This window comes from Apaloderma vittatum, unplaced genomic scaffold, assembly GCF_000703405.1.
Source record: "Apaloderma vittatum isolate BGI_N311 unplaced genomic scaffold, ASM70340v1 scaffold15511, whole genome shotgun sequence".
Taxonomy (NCBI): domain Eukaryota; kingdom Metazoa; phylum Chordata; class Aves; order Trogoniformes; family Trogonidae; genus Apaloderma; species Apaloderma vittatum.
In genome coordinates, this window is record NW_009697485.1 from 12,487 (window position 1) to 33,180 (window position 20,694).

General features: G+C 37.2%; 1 protein-coding gene across 1 annotated transcript; it reads left to right on the forward strand.

The window, feature by feature from the left end:
- Window positions 1–930: 930 nt before the first annotated feature.
- On the forward strand, window positions 931–20,230 carry LOC104267098 (orexin receptor type 2-like; the record flags this gene model as incomplete). Its single annotated transcript, XM_009877656.1, has 7 exons — window positions 931–1,109; window positions 2,612–2,855; window positions 10,066–10,181; window positions 15,742–15,962; window positions 17,339–17,460; window positions 18,555–18,770; window positions 20,046–20,230. Coding segments are annotated over 7 exons (1,283 nt in total), but the record flags the coding sequence as incomplete, so codon positions are not given.
- Between the last annotated feature and the right edge of the window lie 464 nt (window positions 20,231–20,694).

The window sequence follows — 20,694 nt, forward strand, 5'->3', positions numbered from 1 at the left end:
TGTGGTATTTGTGTAAAATTTTGTGAGTCAGTTTTTGAACAGCTTGTGGTGACAGAATCTAAAACATTCAAAAGTTATTGATTACTACAATCTCTCAGGGTTTTACTTCCAAATTTCTAAAAAATCCTTATTTTTAGGCTAGTTTCTGAGACTCGGTTTTGTCATTTTTAATGTATTAGCTTATGAATTTAATGCAACCATGTTAAAGGACTGATTTGCCTCATTTCTAAAAGCCTTTCAAATTGCAAGAGAGGGAAAAGATATAAAGCAAACTTTAAGGTCAAATCTTGTAAAGTGTATTCCACATGCTGCTTTTGATCACAGTAATCACCATCACAAATATACCACATTTAAAATGGGTAGCACTTAATACTGCAAAAATTACCTTTATTTACTTATGTCACATTTACCCAGACAGCTGTTACAGATTCCCTGCAGATGCAATAGATATATTAAGCCCAGCAAAATATTTTATAAAATGGTTGTTGTGTTGGTACAGTTTACAAGATTCTATGTGGTAGCAATTTGAATTAAGCATCATTCTATCAAAAGAAAAAGATAAACTTATACGACTGTAGGTATATATTGCCATAGACTAGAGCAAATGGATTAAAATAGACATGAGGAAAATTGTGTGAATACTTAGTGAAGATAAACTAGCAGGAAAATAAAATGGTTTATATATCAGATTGTTTCCCATGCTGTGGTCTGTGGAAAATTATTATTTGTGAACTAATATTTTCTCTACATGTACCCTATTTTTTCCACACTAAAAGAAAACACACAGTTCTTACGCTGAACTATATATTCAAGTATTCTGTGTTAAACAAGGGACACAAACATTTCCTTAATTCTGCAAAGCCAAGTTTTTTCCTTTTGAAGTATTCCTTAAGTCATTTCCATCCCACTAACTTATCTTTCCAAATTCAGTTTGCATTGCAGTGTGGAAGAACCATCACATGCGGACAGTTACCAACTATTTCATAGTGAACCTTTCTCTGGCTGACATTCTGGTCACAATTACATGTCTTCCAGCAACTTTAGTAGTGGATATCACTGAAACATGGTTCTTTGGGCACCCCCTCTGCAAAGCGATTCCCTACTTACAGGTATCATTTTACTGTGCTTGTGTACATGTTACCCATGCTAAAAAAAAAAAAAAAAAAAAAAAGAAGAAACATAACATCTTCCTAATAGTGATATTTGGATGGAAATCTGTCCCTGCCACTGAGGTAGATATCCCAGGGTACATGCTGAGAGCTGTTCCACTTGTGAATATGTTTATGATTAATAAATATTGTTCTTGATCCATCTGATTGTTAGACTTGGGCAGTACACTTTCTGGAACATTAGTCTGATGCTCTTAAGTTTGTGTGGTCATTTTTAATAATTCAGAAGGGATATAAAGCAATAAAAATGTCTTTAAATAGAATTACAGTCCTTTATACTCTCCATGTGTGGACCTAAACAGCTACACAAGTGTCCAGGACAGACAATCTGAACATCTGAAGGGAGTCTGGGCTTTCATATGTCTTCAGTGACTTTATCTTCTTTAGAGATAGTTAGAGTATCCAGGTTTGCTGGGACCTGATCAGATTGTCTGCCTTAAGCAATAATTGCTACCAGTCATTTACCAGGGGACTTAATTAGTTATGAGATCATTTACATCAAAATGATTGACAAATAACCTTTTCTAAGACTAGCTGGTTAGATGAACTGACTGGGCATACAACTGCTTGGATTTTCACTCATTATAAATCAAAAGAATTAAGCATAACTCTGAATGCTTGCAGGTAATCAGTTCTGTGCCTCCAGTACATTTTATATTTTCAGCAGATACCTGTATAGCTGAAGAGCCACACTGTCAGGTGCAACAGTTCTCCAGCACATCCTCTACTCAATACAATCAAAATCACAAAGTTTTTTCAATACCTCCGTTCTAGTGGAAGAAAAAGTGAAATGATCATCTAGTGTACAGAGTGAAAGAGTAAACCCAAAGTAATAAGTTATTTTCTGTGTTGAATAGAATTTAAAATGATTTAGTTTGCCTTAAGCTGATTGTTGTTGGGTTTTTTTAATGAGACCCTGAATTTCCATTGTTCCTGTGAAAACTGAAAAGGCAAGATGTTGGTACTGGTATCCAAATACAAAACAGAAAACAAGCAAGCCAAATCATTCTGCAAAGATAAGAAAGATCTAATTGGTTGTCTAATGTTTTAGAAGTAGATTTTCAGACAAAGTTTTGCAAATTCTAAGTGGCATAAGTTTGCTCTTTCAGAATCATACCCTGCCAAACCTACTTTTTTTAGATAGCACCCTAATCTGTGATTTGTACTGTTGATTCTGTTGGTACTTGAGAAAACGAAGACATCTGTTGTAAATCTGCAAGAAGTAATTTTAAAGGGAATCTTTTTCTGAGGAAAATATTTATGTAATAATTTAATATATTATAATGAAATAATTTAATTAATAATAAGTATCTATTTGATAAATTTAGATGAAGAGCTAACCATGGTGAAAATAGAAATAATTTTTAAAACTGGGAAAAACAACAAATAATTTTTAAAAGTTTTTAAAAAATTACATTTACCTAATATTTTCTTTTCTTTAGACAGTTTCAGTCTCTGTGTCTGTACTAACACTCAGCTGCATTGCTTTGGATCGATGGTATGCAATTTGTCACCCTTTGATGTTTAAAAGCACAGCCAAGCGAGCAAGGAACAGCATTATAATTATATGGATTGTGTCCTGCATCATAATGATTCCTCAGGCTATTGTTATGGAGTGCAGCAGTGTGTTCCCAGGATTAGCCAATAAAACCACCTTGTTCACAGTGTGTGACGAGCACTGGGGAGGTGAGTGTGTCATTGACCATAAAGACTGAATTTGTACTGCTGTTCTGTAATAAAAATATCAGGGCATATTAATATGCAGTCAGGTTACATAAACATATCACAAAATGTTCTTTAATTATATAAGCTTTCCTAGAACTACCGTTTTTCAAATGCTGTGAAATCCTGGTGTTTTTTTTATTGCTAAGACTTTAAACTACGTTTGAAACCAAGCTTAAATGAAGCAGGCTTGCTTGTGTCTTGACCATGTTAATGTTTGCCAGAGGATAGAAGTGTTCCCAACCTTAAATGCTTATTCTTATATAATTCCGTGATCGTTGGACATTGCAGGTTAGAAAGACCTCAGTATTTAGCCTTAAGAAATAACTACACAAGAATAGAATTTCTGTTTACCTGATATATTTCTTATGCTCACTGCTGATATTTGATTAGTCTTTATGGATATGTCCTGGGAATTCAGTGCAAATTGCGTATCATTACAGAATTTACAGAGCTGCCATTTATATGGGGTAGGGAGTTAGTCCACGATTCGAAACTTGCCACGGACAAGATCATTTAAATAACTTCATAAATGTGGTCGGTTACAAAAGATTCTATCCAAGAAGTATAATTCTGCCTTTCCAGCTTAACTTTAACTTGTCCTCTATTTGAATTCAGCTGTAAGAAACAGTAATGGTTGCCAGCGAGTAACTACTTCTATTTAGTCTCCGTTCGCAGCAAGTGGTGTTAGCCACCCACTCAAATGGTTGAGCCTCAACTCTGGTGGGCCTTGGCATAACTCCAACGCTAACAGAGCATCGAGTTACATGCTGTGGCTCTGACACTGGATATAATGACCATCAGTAATACCATTATTCACACACAGGAAAATAAAGCCAAGTTTGCCAAAACATATAACTAAAAGGTGCCTGTTTAATAGCCTCAAGATAGGCTACAACACAATCAGATTCTCTCCCAGAGCTGTCTCTGCAGAAGGTGATTCTGGTCCTGTGAACAATTAAGATAAAATGCAACTGGATCACCTGTACTTAATTATCATGATAAATTAGCTTAAGCAGCTTGAACTGCTGTGGGTTCTTCCATGTGCTGCTTTGGAAGTTCCTCCCCTGCTAACGGCCTCCACAGAGCCACCAAGGGATTAATGAGAAGACAGTGGCTATCGCATTCCCTGTTCTTTATCTCCTTCATCCCGGTTAGTCCTCTGGGACAAGGCAAGGGGGCAGAGATGGCCATTAGCTAGCTGGCACTCATTGTAGACACAGATGTGCTGAAAGCTTGTAGGTTAGAGGAAGCCTCTGTTAAGCAATGAGTATTTGCTGTTTTGTTGGACAGGACATGTCTGCTCTTTACTTCTAGTGTTTTTTCTTCATCTGTGAACAATTTTGTATCCCAGTCTGCTGCTGGATGCTGCAGTAGTTATGTGACTTCTCTTTCACAGCATTTGCTCCAAGTACAATTTGTGTCCGCTCCTTTTGGCTGCAGAACTAATTATGTATGCCTCCATCCCTTCAAGCTTAGATCTGCAGCAAAAATTCTTTTAATCAACATAGGATATGGAAATGATGTAGTTAATTAATTAGGGAGTCAGGAGAGCATTATCATCAGGGAATGCAATCTCAAAATTTCCAGATCTGCACTGGCCGCTTTCTGATTCTCAACAGGAGCGCATTGCTTTTGAACTGCACAATCTGTAGTAGCCTTGGAATTATTTTAGAGTGCCTCTTCTTCAGTGCTGTGCTGAAGTAGTTGCAGCTCACAGATATGCTTGAGCTAAAGCACCTATTATACAAAGGAGAAAAAACTCCCATGTCTTTGCAAGACTCTACTTCTATGGAGTATGTTTGTCCAAATTGAAATCTATTCATCTTCAGGTTATTCTGTGAGCCTTCACTGGGATGCTTGGAGAGGTAGAAAAGGGTATAACAAAGGCAAGTACTTTTGCATAGAATTAAGTTCTTTTTGTGTGTAGCTTCAGAAATGAAGTGCAAACATTCCAAAATGATTTTGTTTGAGTTTTTTTTAAATTTATATTGAGCATGAAATGAAAATAATTTTACATTAAAAATACATTAAAGTTTTCTGAAATGGGAAGATTTTCATTCCACTAAAAGATAGCAATCCTATTTTTATCTTGCTGCCTTTTTAATGAATTATTCTTCTAATGATAACGCATCATCATGGGTAATTATTCTGCTGATACATTTCAGCTATCCATAAAAAATAATCCTCTCTACTTTCTAATAATAGCTTGTCATATTGACTTGAGAGTAGAACCTTTCTGTGCACTAAGTTACAAGTAGGTTGCTCAAATTGTGAAATTACTATATGTAGAGCTAACAATATATTATCAGTGAGGATTAGAGATATATACACACACACACACACATACTTTAACATCCCTTTCAGACTATGGAGAATAGTGTTCTTAGCTAAAAATAATTTCAATTCAGTTGAAAACGTCTAAGGACGCTGAGTTGGTCCTAAGCATAGACGATGCAGTTTTTCTACTGAAAACCAAGGGTTTGAAGTCACAAAGGCCCCCAAAGAGAAGAACAAGAGAACATGGATAACAGGGCAGCAGTTTGAAAAGACTGGTGAGCCTTGAGACCAGAAGAAGGAATAAAGGGCTAACATTTTCAAAGAAAGTAGTGACATTTTTGTTGGATTTTGGTTTGCCTTTTTTGACTATGGGAATACCAAGGGTCAAATAGAGCTAACTAGGAGGAGGTTGAAGGAGAAAGAAATTCAAGTTCCCACAAATAAGCTGTATTTGCAAAGACAAGATAGAGATGTAGATACTGCACACACTCAAGAGACCCTGAGTAAATCTTATAGGAGAGTCAATTTAAAGGAAAGGATTTTATTTAGGTATTTACTAGTTTGTTTAGAACTGCTTATAATTTAAGCTGCCTGAAATTAGGGTATGTATGGTGAAATCTTTGCAGAGCGTTGTGTACACTGTATATCCCAAGGATGTTAAATTGTGAATTTCCAAGGTTGGGACTGCAAAAAAAGAGGTAGCTTAATGATACTTTGCAAAGTGTTTTGGAAATCTGTTCTAATTCTGGGAACTCAGGACCACTGAAATAAGAGGTGCTATGGAGGGCTAATGGGAAGCCATGTCCAGGAAAATGTCAGAGATGCCAAAGCAGGAGACAGCACTGTACCCTAACCACACTTAAGTTCAGCTGCTGAAACTCATACAAGTCTGATGAGTGTCTAGAAGGAAGGTCTGATGAGCGCTGTGACATTTAGGCTTCTTAACAGTGAACAAATAGTGGCCACCCTGACTAATAAGATTTCAAGCATGCTGTTGGAGAGCTGCCAGTGACTGCAAATGGAGCAATAGTTCAGCCTAAAACAGGGCTCAATTTCTTTTTAATTGCTTCTGGCATTCCTAAATATAAAATTCATTGCCAATTCTAGGCTGAAGGTTTCTCATTTTGAGTACTGTCTAATAACAATATTTTATTTGGGAATGCAGAAGGATCCAACATGTGACCTGCGCAGGCTCACTTAAGGAGCTGGTGTTGGCCACAGTTCTATAATAGTCTGTAATTGCTATGTGCTGAATTTGATGATAAAGTGCCAAAATACAAGAAACATATATTAAAATGAGTTCACCATGTGTCCAAGTCAGCTAAATGCATTCTCTTAGAGCTGTTCATAAAACGAGTGTTAGCCAAAGTGCATTAGCCAACCCCTTTGCAAATGATAAAAAGAATAAGGAGATAATCCTTTCCCAAAACTACATGATTGAAACAAAGAGAAGACTTTGTGTTCCATAGACTACTCAGGAAATAATACATAAACCATATTGTCTTAATTCTGGAAAACAAATAGCTGGAGATTGCATTATTACATGAATGTTTATATGTCCTTTTTATCGAAGTGTTTTAGAATTTAAGGAAGAACTTGTGCGACATTTTAATGCAGAAGGAAGTCAGAATATTGCTAATACTGAAATTAGGCTTGGTGTTATCATGAATTGATAAGCATAATACATCAGACTTGAAAATGGAATTTTAGTATCAGCTAACTGTAAGTACTCTGACATAGCAACGTAGTTTGGAAAGGCCTGTGTTATGTGGTTGAATGTTTTCTACTATGGGCACTCAGTTGATAACATCCCTATTTTTTAAGCTTTATTCTAAAAGTATGCTCTTTTAGCTGCTTGGCTTCTTCATTTTGGTAACTCCAAAACCTCATAGGTATCCTCCTGAGACTGGGAAACCAGAGAATTCTCTACTGATGCTCACCAAACTTGATAATCTTGTTGTTTTTCCCTGTTCTTAGGGAAGCTATCAAGTGCACCAATTTCATTATGCATCTGCGGCTTAAGGGAATATTTAGTTTGCTAGACATTTGAGTCTTCGTTGTTTTCAGTTTGTATGCTTATGTATATGTATACATGTACGTATATGTATTTATACAAACACAGTAGAATTCTGGCAAAAATCCAGAGGCTCTAGTTTCAATATTCTATCTCCTTGCTTCATTGCACAACAATCTGGGACTGGAACACAGTACCTAGAAGGAAACTTCAGAAAAGTTTAAAATTTGTTTAATAACCCTTGCTACAGACAGAAGAAGGTTTGGTTTAGCATTCTGATCATGTATCAAGTGGAGTGATCATACTGTGCTACTGGTGCTGAATAGGAACACCAGTCTCACCCCACTCTAATCCTCATGACCACCAGTTTGCTTTTGGTCCCATTCTCTCTCTTCAGTGAAATAGTGGCCAGTGATGCAAGAATCATGAATTTCTTCTAAAAGAGACAGCTACTCCAGCTGAGAATGATTTCCCTCTGTCCTGAAACCTATTAAATGACCATGAATGGCAAAGATACTTTCGTCCTCTTCTACTTGACAGTAGGAGGGTCAGCAGTCCCAGTCAGACAGCTGATATATCACCAGGACCATAGACTGATTGATGTTCTCATTCAAGGAGCCTGGAACTCACTTACTTGATAAATGAATGGTATCCCAAACCAGCCCTTCCTCCTTCTTGCTCCTGTGATTGTCAAACAGCTTTAAAGTTTTTCTTTGGCTTGAGAAGCTAAACAGAGTCATGCTTCTTAGGGAGAAGTTCTACAAAGAGCTTTGCCCTGGGTGGAGGAGGGACAGGTTTCCTTTGATGTTTAGCAGCTGGCACTTTCCAGGTGGCTAAACTTCAAAGGCAAGTGTTAGGATCTTCCTCCAACCTGGTCCGTCAGTTCTTTGTAGATAGCTAGGCTCATTTAATGTTTTGCTTTACTTGGAATGCTAAATTGGAAGCCATAAACTCCAGATGGCCTTTTAAATATGTACCGTCCTTCTACCTGAAAGGGGCCTGGCTGCCTGCAGAGCACTGAGGAGGCAGGTGGCACCTCCTTCTGGGCAGAAAGAATGTACTTTCAGCTCTGACCTCCCGTGATCCCAGTAAGTCACCATACTCCAGTTTCTTCTTAATCTCCCCACCTGTGAAGCATGAATGTCGGTATTTCCCTGCCTGACAGAACTGCTGTGAGGCTGTATTTTCTGGAATGCAAAACACGTTTGAGATCATCAGTCAGTATACAAACCCAGGCTATCATCAATTATAAGAAAACCTTGCCCCAAATGGTCTGCTTCCCTGAGGGTCACTGACAAGAGCTACTAGCTCCAGCTGCTAGTTAAGAGTTGACAAGCTGGTTTTCTTACAGGACATAAGGAGCCAAATGCTGCTTATCTGAATTTTTTGAACTCTGATCCATCAAAGCTGTCAAATAGCTCTATTACATATGCTGGCGATGAGTATGGGCTGGATTTTGCTAGAGCATTTCTGTTTCCCTGGTATCTGAACTTTTTGTGACTGGTGAACCAGATGGAACTTTCAGGCCCAACACCGAATGTGATACTGCTCGAGTCTGAGTTTGAGGGTGAGCCTGGAGTTAACTTGATGGTGTACTCCTCTCTGCTATGAGAGTCATGGGCCCACTCTCTGTATCTTCTTGTCTAATCAAACTCTCAGGGATTCGCCTGGCGTGCAGTGGGACCTCTTGTTTGATAGGATCCACAATCTCAGTTACTTTGAGAGGCAGAAAATAAGCTTCACTCATTAACGTTTTGATCCCATGCAACAATTCTTTCTTTCTTTCTTTTTTTTTAATTTAAATCTACAATCAGTACAGAGTTTTAGTTGCAGATCTTATCATCCTGAAACATTCAGAAATTCTGGAAATTAACCTAAGCATGCCTTCTTTACTCAAGGCAAAATGCAATGCTTAGTATTACCATGTAATATACCTGCTCACGGAGGGCACAGTTTCTCTTCTGCTACATATTGTCACTCTCCATAATGTTCATTCCTTTTCTGAGGCCATCCATAAATGTTAAGTTGCAATTTGATAATACATTTGGTGTTTCAAAAGTGAAAGCAGATTTTCCACTGCACATTTTGCTATAATCTAATGATGAAGCTTATGATACAAGTCTTAAAACACAATACACTCACAACACTTGTAAGATGTTTGTCTCTAAGCAAATAACATTCATAAATTGTCTTTTGAAAGGTGATGCACAGGAAACTAGAGTACACTATTGTTAAACTAGAGCTCATTATTGTTAAAGCTGAGTCAAAAATAATCTTGGAAATTTCCAAAGCTTGGAGCACTTTACCAAATTCATTCTATTTTTTAAAATGTAATCGTAGTAATTACTGAGTCTTAATCACCTTTATTCTGACATTAAAAAGTGATTTAAGAAATGTGCATCTCTCCTCTCATCAGCATCCAGTGTTTATAGGTGAGAGACTACAATTTACTCACGGATACATAGTCTTTGCAGAATTAAAACTAAAGACAGTTACATAACCTGTTAAATACACCAAGATGAGCATAAGCTAGGTTGCATAAATAGTTAGCTATTGTTAGATAGTGAAGTTTTCTATCATTCACTGATTAATAAAAATCAGAACTTCTTAAGACTTGATACCTAAAGTAATAACATGATATGAAAGCAATAATGTGATATGAGATGCTTAAGATAAAAGCATATTTATAATAGAAGTAGAAGGTCTATAGAAATGATTAAAAAATAAATCCTGACCTTAATATTATTGAATACATCTTCTATTGTAACCTATTATGGTCAAAAAAACCACATGAATACCTATATGAATAAATTGATTTAAAGTGATTTTGAAATATATGTATATTTAAATGCACTTTTCCTATTTGAATTCTCTTTCCAGCTGAGGTTTACCCTAAAATGTATCATACGTGCTTTTTTCTGGTGACATACATGGCACCACTGTGTCTCATGGTGTTGGCCTATTTGCAAATATTTCGAAAGCTGTGGTGTCGCCAGGTAAGTCACTTAACACTAGCTATTTGCTTGCTGTTGTGACTGTGAGCAGATTCCTATGTACAGCCTTCTCTAGATGCTCCATGTTGTCATTTAGTTCCTGGACTTTTACATCCAACACTGTTCGCAGGTTCAGTGATGCTGCTGGCTTACAGCCACCTTGGATAGACACTGGGAAGCATTAAAAATGAAGGCAATCAGGCTGAATGTAAACCCCTTCTTGCTCGTGTCTATGACAGGCTTAGAGGGAGAGAAAGACAGAAACAGGCAACATAAAGCTTGATTTATAGGGAGAAGAAAGATCTTTCTCGCTGTATTTGAAATGCATACCAAAATACCTTAGGTGACCTTGTTTATGCTGTTAAAATCTCCTGTAATACTCAAAACTTAGGATTGATCTCATTTTGTTAGTGGTCTGCACAATTTTTTATTATTATTTTTCATTCTGCAACATTTCAGGTTCACAGCAGGTCCAGTCTGAACAAAAGTTAGACTAGACAACTATCAGAACTATTTGAGACTAAAATTGCCTTATATGAAGCTGGCTGTTGTCACTAACATTTGATGTGAATTGTTGACAAATAATTAGTGTGATATCTAATGTGAACATCAGTTTTTTCAAGCTTCAAATTAAAAATACAGGAAGAAAAGCACAAATACTAAACAACAACAACGAAAAAACAAAATAGCAAGCAAGCACACAAAAAACGTTTTAATTGAAGTGATAACAATTACATGAATTTTTTCAGGAACGTTTTTCCGCCTCCCACAATTCAAAGTGGTGTCAGCTTGAGAATAATTTTCTGGATGTGAACTGTAATCTGTCTTGCATTAGTCCGTGGTTCTCTCTGCTGTCTTTTACTTTAGCTGGGTTTTATCTAGAGCTGTAGTCCTCCGCTACCCCCTGCCTTGTCATTTCATAGAGGACCATAAATTCATCCCATGGAAGCCGTGGTGCAAGATGTTCCCTCTCCTGTCCTCTCAAATGACTGTAACATTGGCTGACATTTCAATCAAGATATGGGCATGAATCACTTCTCTCTCACCATTATGTCTGATATCATCCAAATTTTAGGCTCTCCTGACCAGAGCATAACTATCTGCCGCATCAGGAGCAATTTTCATGCAGTTCACATTGATCCATTAGAGAAATAACAGTCAGACTTTAGATTTCTAAATATACATATATTAAAAATAAAAATCAAATCTTACATTGACAAAACATATTTCTTGCAAATAACTAAAATGTAGGAAAAAACAAATCCACTTTAAGGCATTTTGTTATCTTCCATGCATCATAATAGCAATTATTCTCACTTCTAATCAGATTAGGTTAAACTAGAGCTGCTGTTTATCTTTAATTTATTATTTTTGCATTTAATTTGTTTACATTTATGAGATAAAATAACAAGATAGTTTGAAGGTAAAATTTAGCTTTTACAGTTTGGGAGGACTTTTCACCAGAACAAAGGTTTTGATCAGTTAGTTTTGAAATTAAGTTGAGACTAACATAGCACTAAGATGCTCTGCATTGCTGAATAGGTATCTGTCCTGTAGTACTCAATGACCATATCACCATATTCCTTCTTAATCTTTCAAGTTGCAACAGGGCAAGTTTAGGCTGGACATTAGGAAGAAACTGGAATAGACTGCCTAGGGAGGTGGTTGAGTCACCACCCCTGGATGTGTTCAAGTGTCGCTTAGATGTGGTGTTGGGTGATATGGTTTAGGGGTGAACTTGTAGTGTAGGGTCAATGGTTGGACTCGATGATCCCAAGGGTCTTTTCCAGCCTGAATTGTTCTATGATTCTATGATTCCCTTCTGTACTCTCTTTACAATCTACCTCTCCTCTCAAACTGTTGATTAATGAAGTTAATGCAAAGCCATTGTTCTTAACCTGCACGTAGTTTGAAAATGCTGGTTCAGAGCACAAGCTGAATGACTGGTAACCAACCTGGTTTGTTGAGTTTCCCCATCACCACTTCATCTACTTTAATTGTATTAGCTGGCCTCTTTCTTCTTCACAATATTTCTTCTCCCTGTACATCTTGTATACTGAAAAGTAAGGATGTTTTTTTTTCAGTGGCAAAAAGACAAATACTGTTACAGGCTTAATGCTATCAATGATGCAAAATTACAGCTTTCTCCTTTTCCTAGCATAGAGAATAGCACTATATATAAGAGGCTGCACTACATGAAATTACAACCACTGCACGTATATTATCAACTGTGACTTGGCTGCAGACATCAGGCATTTTTCTAAGTGCAACAGATGTGCCATAATCAGTCATGTAGAGCAAATGAATGCAGTGCTCTAAATGTATTATTTGATAGTAATTTCGATTAAGAAATCATGCTGTTTACCAGGACTTCAGTTAAATACAATGATCCTACTGCAAGGCACAATAAATCTTCCAGATGATAGAAAAAACACAGCAAAGAGTAGGTGTCTTCTATGCCTTACAACCTTTCTAAAGGTTCTTTTTTAAATTGGAGTGTGTTGTTCATGCAAATTTTCAGACTAAAGCCAAGATAGATTTACAAGTTATCCTTACTACACTTTGTGCAATAGCTCTTAAAGTTACTAATTGTATCTTTCAAGCAGATCTTTGAATATAAGCTTTACAATCTTTGAATTAATGATTCATCTTTTTAAAGACAAGAACAATCATGCCACAAACACCAGGCATTTTAAGTAATTTATTTCATTAATGGCAAGGAAGTAGTGACTTAGGCGGCTATGTTCTTTTGCAGATTTTAAGTAGAATAAAAGTTACTTCTGAATGAATAAATAAGACTGAATGGACTTATGATGAAAATGTTTATACATAATTTGTATTATCAAGTTCCATACCATGTGCTTACTGATGTCCAAATGCATTTACACTGAAGCCTACGCATATTAATAACTAGGAACCCTACCCATTTTCATTTTGGCAGCTGAGATATACCCTTCCAATCTTTGCAAGTTGTTATTACATTTGGAGAGATTTCCTCTGGTTATAAACCCCTTGATAATAATTTGAGGAGATAGAGCAAAGGTGAGCAAGAAAGTAACTGAGACTTTTGGACATAGCTAGTGGGTTTTCAGTGAATCATTGTAATTACAAAAATTCTCCACAATTATCTCTATAACTGATTCATTACTGAAATGCAAATATATGCATTATGCTGCATATGTATACTTGTACATACACAATCATAGAACCATAGAATCGTTCAGGTTGGAGAAGACCTTTAAGGAGATCCAGTGCAGTCATTAACCTGGCACTGCCAGGTCCAGAACTAAACAATTGTCCCTAAGCATCTCATCTACATGTCTTCTCAATACCTCCAGGGGTGGTGACTCAACCACTTCCCTGGGCAGCATGTTCCAGTGCTTGACACACATTTCAGTGAAGAAGTTTTTCCTAATGTCCAATATAAACCTCACTTGTGCAGCTTGAGGGCATTCCCCCTTGTCCTATCACTTGTAATACACGTATGTGTATTTACATAAATACATATTCGTAATTGTTTCTGTATACATACACACACACTTGTCAAGTGTTATACTGCTTAGATGGTACTGGTTCAACTGTGCATTTGTGGGTATATAGTTCTTAATTTTCTTTTTTTAATGATAAAATTTTTGCTGTATTATTGTCCATTGGTGTAACAGTAGCAAAGCCCAGGTATATGCCAGGTAAAGACTGAGGAAAATGGGGCTCTTTTGAAAGATTCTCAATACAAACTCCTAAAGATGTAGCCACTTAATATATAGTACAGTGAGATCATACATTGTATACAGTACTATCTTTGAACACCTCTTGCTATTAAAGACTGCTAAAGTACCAGAAAAGACCCTTCTACCTGCACACACAGGTACAAACCATGTACTGAGCCATGTCTAACATTTCTGTAGAAATAGCCATTCACGATTTTGAGCCCAGGTAATGTTTCTCTTCACCTAAATCGCATCTAGCTACCATGAAAACTGGTCACTGATTTCTTCAGGTGAATCTTTGGCATAATCAGGAGGGAGAGATTGGCCTGGATTTATCTGATTCCATCTCTGGTTCTTGCTACAGTGCAGTGACTCAGTACAATTGAAGAAGAAAGAAAAGCTTCTGCTTCAAGGTTAGGAGAACAGATTATCAAAGTACCCCGATAAGCCAGAATCAGAATCTTAGGCAGAATCAGAATCTTAGGCAGAATCTCAGTAGTACATGTCAAACACATGGCAATGCTACACCCCACAGCTATGTAGGGTAAATCCCTTGCAGCTGACAGACATGTCCAGGTATGAAACTGATACTGCTATTTCAGCTGAATGAGTGGGAACCCGCAGTAGAAGTAATGCAAGGGTTGGGGCTTTTTTTGCTTTATATCCATAGACACATTAGTAAAAAATAAATATTTTAACATATTGCCCGTTCTGCTTCATTGATTTTGTGCTCATTACAACACAGCTCTGCCAAAACATTCCAGTTGTTGTAAATCAGGTTTGATGGTGCACATAAATGCTAAATTAAGGGCTTGTCTATGCAAGGAAGCTATTACCAAAAAAATGACATAATAGCAATCACAGGACAATTCTGAATATGCATGCTTTTATTTTAGAACAAGTATTCCCTTATTACATTTTTTGTGAAAAAAAAATCATTTTTTCTGGTCAGGTTGTGTGGATAAGCCCTATTTTTAAACAGTGTTTAAATAGACAATTTGAATTTTGCAAATGCTTTTAAACGTGAATTATTTTACACTCATGAAACTACTCACCCCACAAACAATTGCACTATGCATGAATAAAACTGTATTTCTTTACAAAAGCTTTTCACAATGTATAACATTGAAACATTATAAATGTCATTGTAATAGAGCCCTTGCCATCTGTAGTCTTTCACATTTGGCTGCAGGCAGGAAATAATTTTGAAGAACTGAATCAAAATTGCTTTATTTGGCTTGGCTTATGTGAGGGCACAGGAAAACAAAAACTTTTTTTTAAATAGCGTGATGCTACATCTACCCATTGCAATGTGGTTTTGGCTAATCTAATTCTTCCTATGTCATGGCACTCTTCCATGATTCACTGTATATACATTCAGTTTTGAAGAGCTTTGCAAGGAGATCCACACTTCAGCTGTGATTTCTTTGGCTGCCTCATTGTCATCTAGATTGCATATTTGGAAGTTTTATGGCACTTAAAACTATGTAAGCTTTAAATCTTTGTTTTCCAATGCTGAAAACCTGGTTAGTGTCTTAAATTAGTGGCATATTAATGGGAAAAACTACTCTTCCGTACAACCAAACATTTAAGGTAGAACTTTATAGAAGCATAATCACAGCAATAGAGTTTGTAGGTGTGATGGTCTGACAACACATAAGTTGATATGTTTGGATAAAACACAAATTTTATGCAGGTGTGTCTAAAATTGGGTTTGTTTCTTGCAGCTGCACCAATTAATTTAATAAAAAACCCCTTACTTCTCCCTGCAAGCTTACATTGTGTATGTCAACATGTCTATTTTTCTACCCATAGAGCTAGTTTTTTCAAAATACCTCTCATTTTGTTTTTCTTAGATCCCAGGAACTTCTTCTGTTGTTCAGAAAAAGTGGAAGCCTCTGCAGTCCTCAGCACAGCCCCGGGGGCTGGGACAATCAACAAAGTCAAAGATTAGCGCCGTGGCAGCTGAAATAAAACAGATTCGTGCAAGAAGGAAAACAGCACGTATGCTGATGGTTGTCCTCCTGGTTTTTGCACTTTGCTATCTGCCAATTAGCATCCTCAATGTCTTGAAAAGGTAAAGTTTATCCCAAAATGTAAACACTGGGTAAAGCTTTCAGTCTAAAACCAAGCCCCTGTTGCAAGAGTCCTGTTATTCTGGCAGATACTTTTGAAGGATAAACTTACTTCTTTCACAATAAAGAAATGGAAAATAAGCATACAGTTGCAAGAAAAAAATACATCTAGTCTATCTGTAGCACTTGAACTAAAGGCCAGACTGTGGAACCCTTATTAGCAAACTCTTCCTCATTAAAATGCTCTAACCTATCTCCTCATTAAAACCTGTCATTTACATGGGATTACAGCTTGTGTGATGTAAATGCAAGTGCCCATGGAAGTGCATTTACCTAAACCAGCGGCTGAAGGTTAGCAGGACAGTGCAGTGTTGTGGCTTGGCCCTGAGGACTGTGAAACACTGGGTTCAAACCCAAGCCCCTTCATGTACAATTCTGAGACCCCCAAGCTAACCCTTCACATTGCTTAGGAAGCTATCTCTTCTGTTCATTTGAGATATAACTGTGTACACTCTTGTTTTTTTGTATAATGCCTGACAGACTATGGCTTTGGTATATTTATAACTGATGAGCCCTGTGGAATACTGATAAATAACGACATACATCTGAAAATTTGAATAGCTTAAAAAATAAACAGCCCATTATTGGTGCTTGAGGAACATTTTAGTGTTTAAGAATAGTTTTGAGTTGGATAGGAAGGCTTAAATACACCCCACTCAACTCTGGCACTTTCCTGAGGCCTAATTTAAGTATTTTTTCATCCTCAAGTCCCTTGTTAGGCAATGTGGAGAGAAAGGAGTATTTCCAGAAGACAGTTCAGGCCACCTACAATCTGAACCACAGAGGAACTACACAGGCTACCTTGACTACAATAGCAGAGTAGTTAGATTTTTTTTTTTGGGAAACGTTAGGTGTAAGGAATCTGGGCAAAGCAGATTTCTCTGGAGGACAGAAGCTCTTACTGGGGCCTCACTTCTGGGGCCAGTTCAGTGCCTTTTAAATTCCAGAGCCTCTGCTTACAGGAGAGCAGGCCTAGAGCTGGGAATCTCAATGACATGAATAGGTCAAAAGTAATTTTTCCCGTCTTTTCTTGGCTCATCTCACACCAGCTGACTTTGGTTACTTAGCAGAAAAGTTATGCATCTGCACCACTGCAAATTAAAGTACTGATGGTCTCTGTTGTGCTAAACCACACAGACAGGAGGCTGAGGGATGGGGAGAGGACTTAATTCTCTCAAGAAAGCAAACATTGTTGAATCAGCTTTTCTGCGATACTGCAAATAGGTCATCAGAGATAAAATGAAGCTAGAAGTTGCCAAATCTTTTTATATGATTTCTAATTTTCCCATCTTTCAGGTTTGCTTTTCTTTTTCTGTAGGGTTTTTGGGATGTTTAATCATGCTGATGACAGAGAAACTGTATACGCCTGGTTCACGTTCTCACATTGGCTTGTATATGCAAACAGTGCAGCCAATCCTATTATTTATAACTTCCTCAGCGGTGAGTTACAGTTACCTAGAATTCAATTTTAATGTGTAGTTTGAATGTAATGAGCCATAGCAAATAAGATTAATGACTGTGTAACATCAGCCCAGCTCCTCTGGTGGGAGCGAGATCCTCTTCTTGGAACAAGTTGCCTGAAGTGTCCCATTTCCCTCAGGCTATCTACCTAGAGCTAAACAGTGCCAGAGCCTGAGTCCAAGTGCTTGAATTTGACTGTCCATGCCATTAATTTGGCAGAGAGGTCCCTGGCATGACTTTGGGTTGAAATTATTACCGTTCCCCTAAACGCTCCCTAGATACTCTCGGGGGAGGGGGGTAGAACAGGCCAGGGGCTGTCCCCAGTTGGCATTTTTATATGCAGGTATTGGATTTTGGAGGCTGTGAGTATTTAACAGTACTTGCATGACCTAATTGTGCCAACTATGTTCAAGGCCAACCAACCAGCCAGGATGCTGTTTACATGCTAGTATAGATCTGTCTTAGTTTGAATTTTTCTTATTTGGCCACGGACAGCATAATCATCACCTTAACTGGCTGTATTACAGCTAAATACAGAAGGCAAAAGTCTATTGATCCTCATATGCATTTGCCCACTGTATTTTTTCTATGGTGTGTAGCATGTGGATGAGCTGAACAACTTAGTCTGAGCCCCAAAAGCAGGCTCATAGGCTGTCGAACACTTTGAATCTTCTTTTAAAATGTATGCAAGATGAAATACAAATTAGCCATGCTCTCTCATTTCACGTGTCAAGCAATGACTCGGTCATTTAAGCTTACGATTGATCAGTTACTTGTTTTTGTTAGATATGTTATTAATCAACAGACCACCCATGACATGATTTCATATATCATTCTAGTTTGTCTGTTCTGTCTAGCCAAAAATAATTCAGGCTTCATACCATACCTCACATATTTTCTTACAAAGGTTATTTTTTTTCTGTTTTTCTGCAAGATGTTGAAATTGTGATTTTGTACTTCTGCATTGGATTAACATCTGGGTGGTTTGTGTTAATTTTGCTTTAGATAGCTGCTTACTTCTATAAGGTTTGGTAAAACACCATTTTTTCATGACTCTTTTTTGTGATTGACAGGGAAATTTAGAGAAGAATTTAAAGCAGCGTTTTCCTGTTGCATCTTTGGCATTCATGGTCACCAGAATGAACGGCTCACCAGAGGTCGTGCCAGTACAGAGAGTCGGAAATCCTTGACCACCCAGATCAGCAATTTTGATAACATTTCGAAACTTTCAGAACACGTTGTACTGACCAACATAAACACACTTCCAGCAAATGGTACTGCACTCATGGGTAGTATACTTGTCCCTATGTTTTTTGATGCTGTGGAAGTAAAATTTAATTGTTCATACAACAATATTTGAATCTGAGTGCAATGCAGTGGGAGGTAGGTGTTTACAATTAGGAACTTACTTCAAGAAAAATAACTTGCAAGAAATATTTTATAGATTATGCTACAACTGTGCTTGTAAGTAAATAAAGAACAGGTATCTGAAAATACGCAAATAATTTTCCCTGGAGTTGCAGTATGTTTATAAGCAGCTGTATTCCACTCAAAGCTAATTCTCTGAGTTGTTGTATGTTTTATAATAAATATTTTAAGCAAAATTCAGCTTGAACTGCCTGAATGTCCCCATGTGTTGCCCGGTCTAGTCAAGAGGTGGCATCCCTGCCCATGACAGGGAGGTTGGACTAGATGATCTCTAAGGTCCCTTCCAGCCTAGGCCATTCTATGATTCTATGATTAGATTATACGTCATATCCCAGCAGGACTTTGCAAGGGACTGCAGGTACAGGATTCATCCCTCCTCTCCTAGGGGTGTAAATGTTCGTTGTCTAGAAGTTATCTCAGACACTATAGACTAGGACTATATAAGCTATATATTGATAACAGAGAAATCGCTATCTCCAAGGACAACTCTTCTGTTCCTAAAATACATAGCTAAAAGGAATGAAATAAATTACGTCTGAAGAAGTCTGTTCTTTTCACTTAGTATAAAAGGAATATTTTTTTCCTGAATTCACCTTTTTCTCTCTAGTAGTGTTGCCAATTCTATATGTATGGAACAAGCAAGGTTACAGCTGTGAAATCCAGATGATGATGTGACTTTAGATTATGTTTTATTCTCTCTATATTATGTGCTATCATTCTCTTCTCTTCCCTGCCTGTCCTGTGCCCATGGCAGGGGGGTTATACTGGTTGATCTTTAAAACAGTCTCTTCCAACCCAAACTATTCTATAATTGACTTGTACGAGGAAGCTGTATGCTCTGCTGGTCACAGTGGCATCTTGTTAAGGAGCCAGGGGGCAATATACCAAGTAATGCATGTTAAACAACTAGTAGAACAGATCTGAAATATTTAAAAGCAAGAAAATCAGGGTTTATGTGTCAGAAATCAAGAAGACTTCACTTAGAATTTGCAAATGCAATTTGGAACATTTTCTGGCAGACCAATTTTTTACTAGATTATCACCTGCAAAATGTTCAGAGAGTGACAATCACACAGTAGAGCCATTCAGCTCCCTGATGGAAACAGTAAAATCATCTTAAAACCTTTATCTTACAGGTACACTCAGCCCATTGAAATCAATGGAACTGCATCTCCACATACCAGGGATGAACATGACTTCAAATTTAGATGAAGCTGTGAGATTTTCTGCAGAAGACTCTGGCAACACAGAGAATGAAGAATGGGACAAATTCATCCCCAGCATAACTAAATTTACCTCGATAGAGTTACAGCAAGGATGACTTTGGCTCAATGCATGTAAGACCACCAGACCATGGCACATTCTTTTAACGTGTTACAGACTACAACAACCAGTCAAAGGGATTCCTTCAAAATGACTGCCTCTCCTGTTTCTTCTCAGTCTTACAGAAACCTACTTACCTCAGCATGAGCTAAAGAACGTGTCTTTACACATCTTTTTAGAGATTGGATTGTATCATACTTGTAAATACTGTAGATATTTATTTTTATATATTTTAGATGCTGTAGAATGTTCTAAAATGTATGATATAAAGAACTCTAATTATTTGAAAGAAGTCTCAAACATAATTTATTTATATCCTGTTTCTATAAATGAATTACTTATTTAGAAGGAATGCTTATTTATGCACTAGTGATATTCTGGAATTACTTTTCACTTCTTTTTCTGCTAATTCACTTGTAGTAAATTCTGCATTCATTATGGAACTTTCATTTCAAATTGATA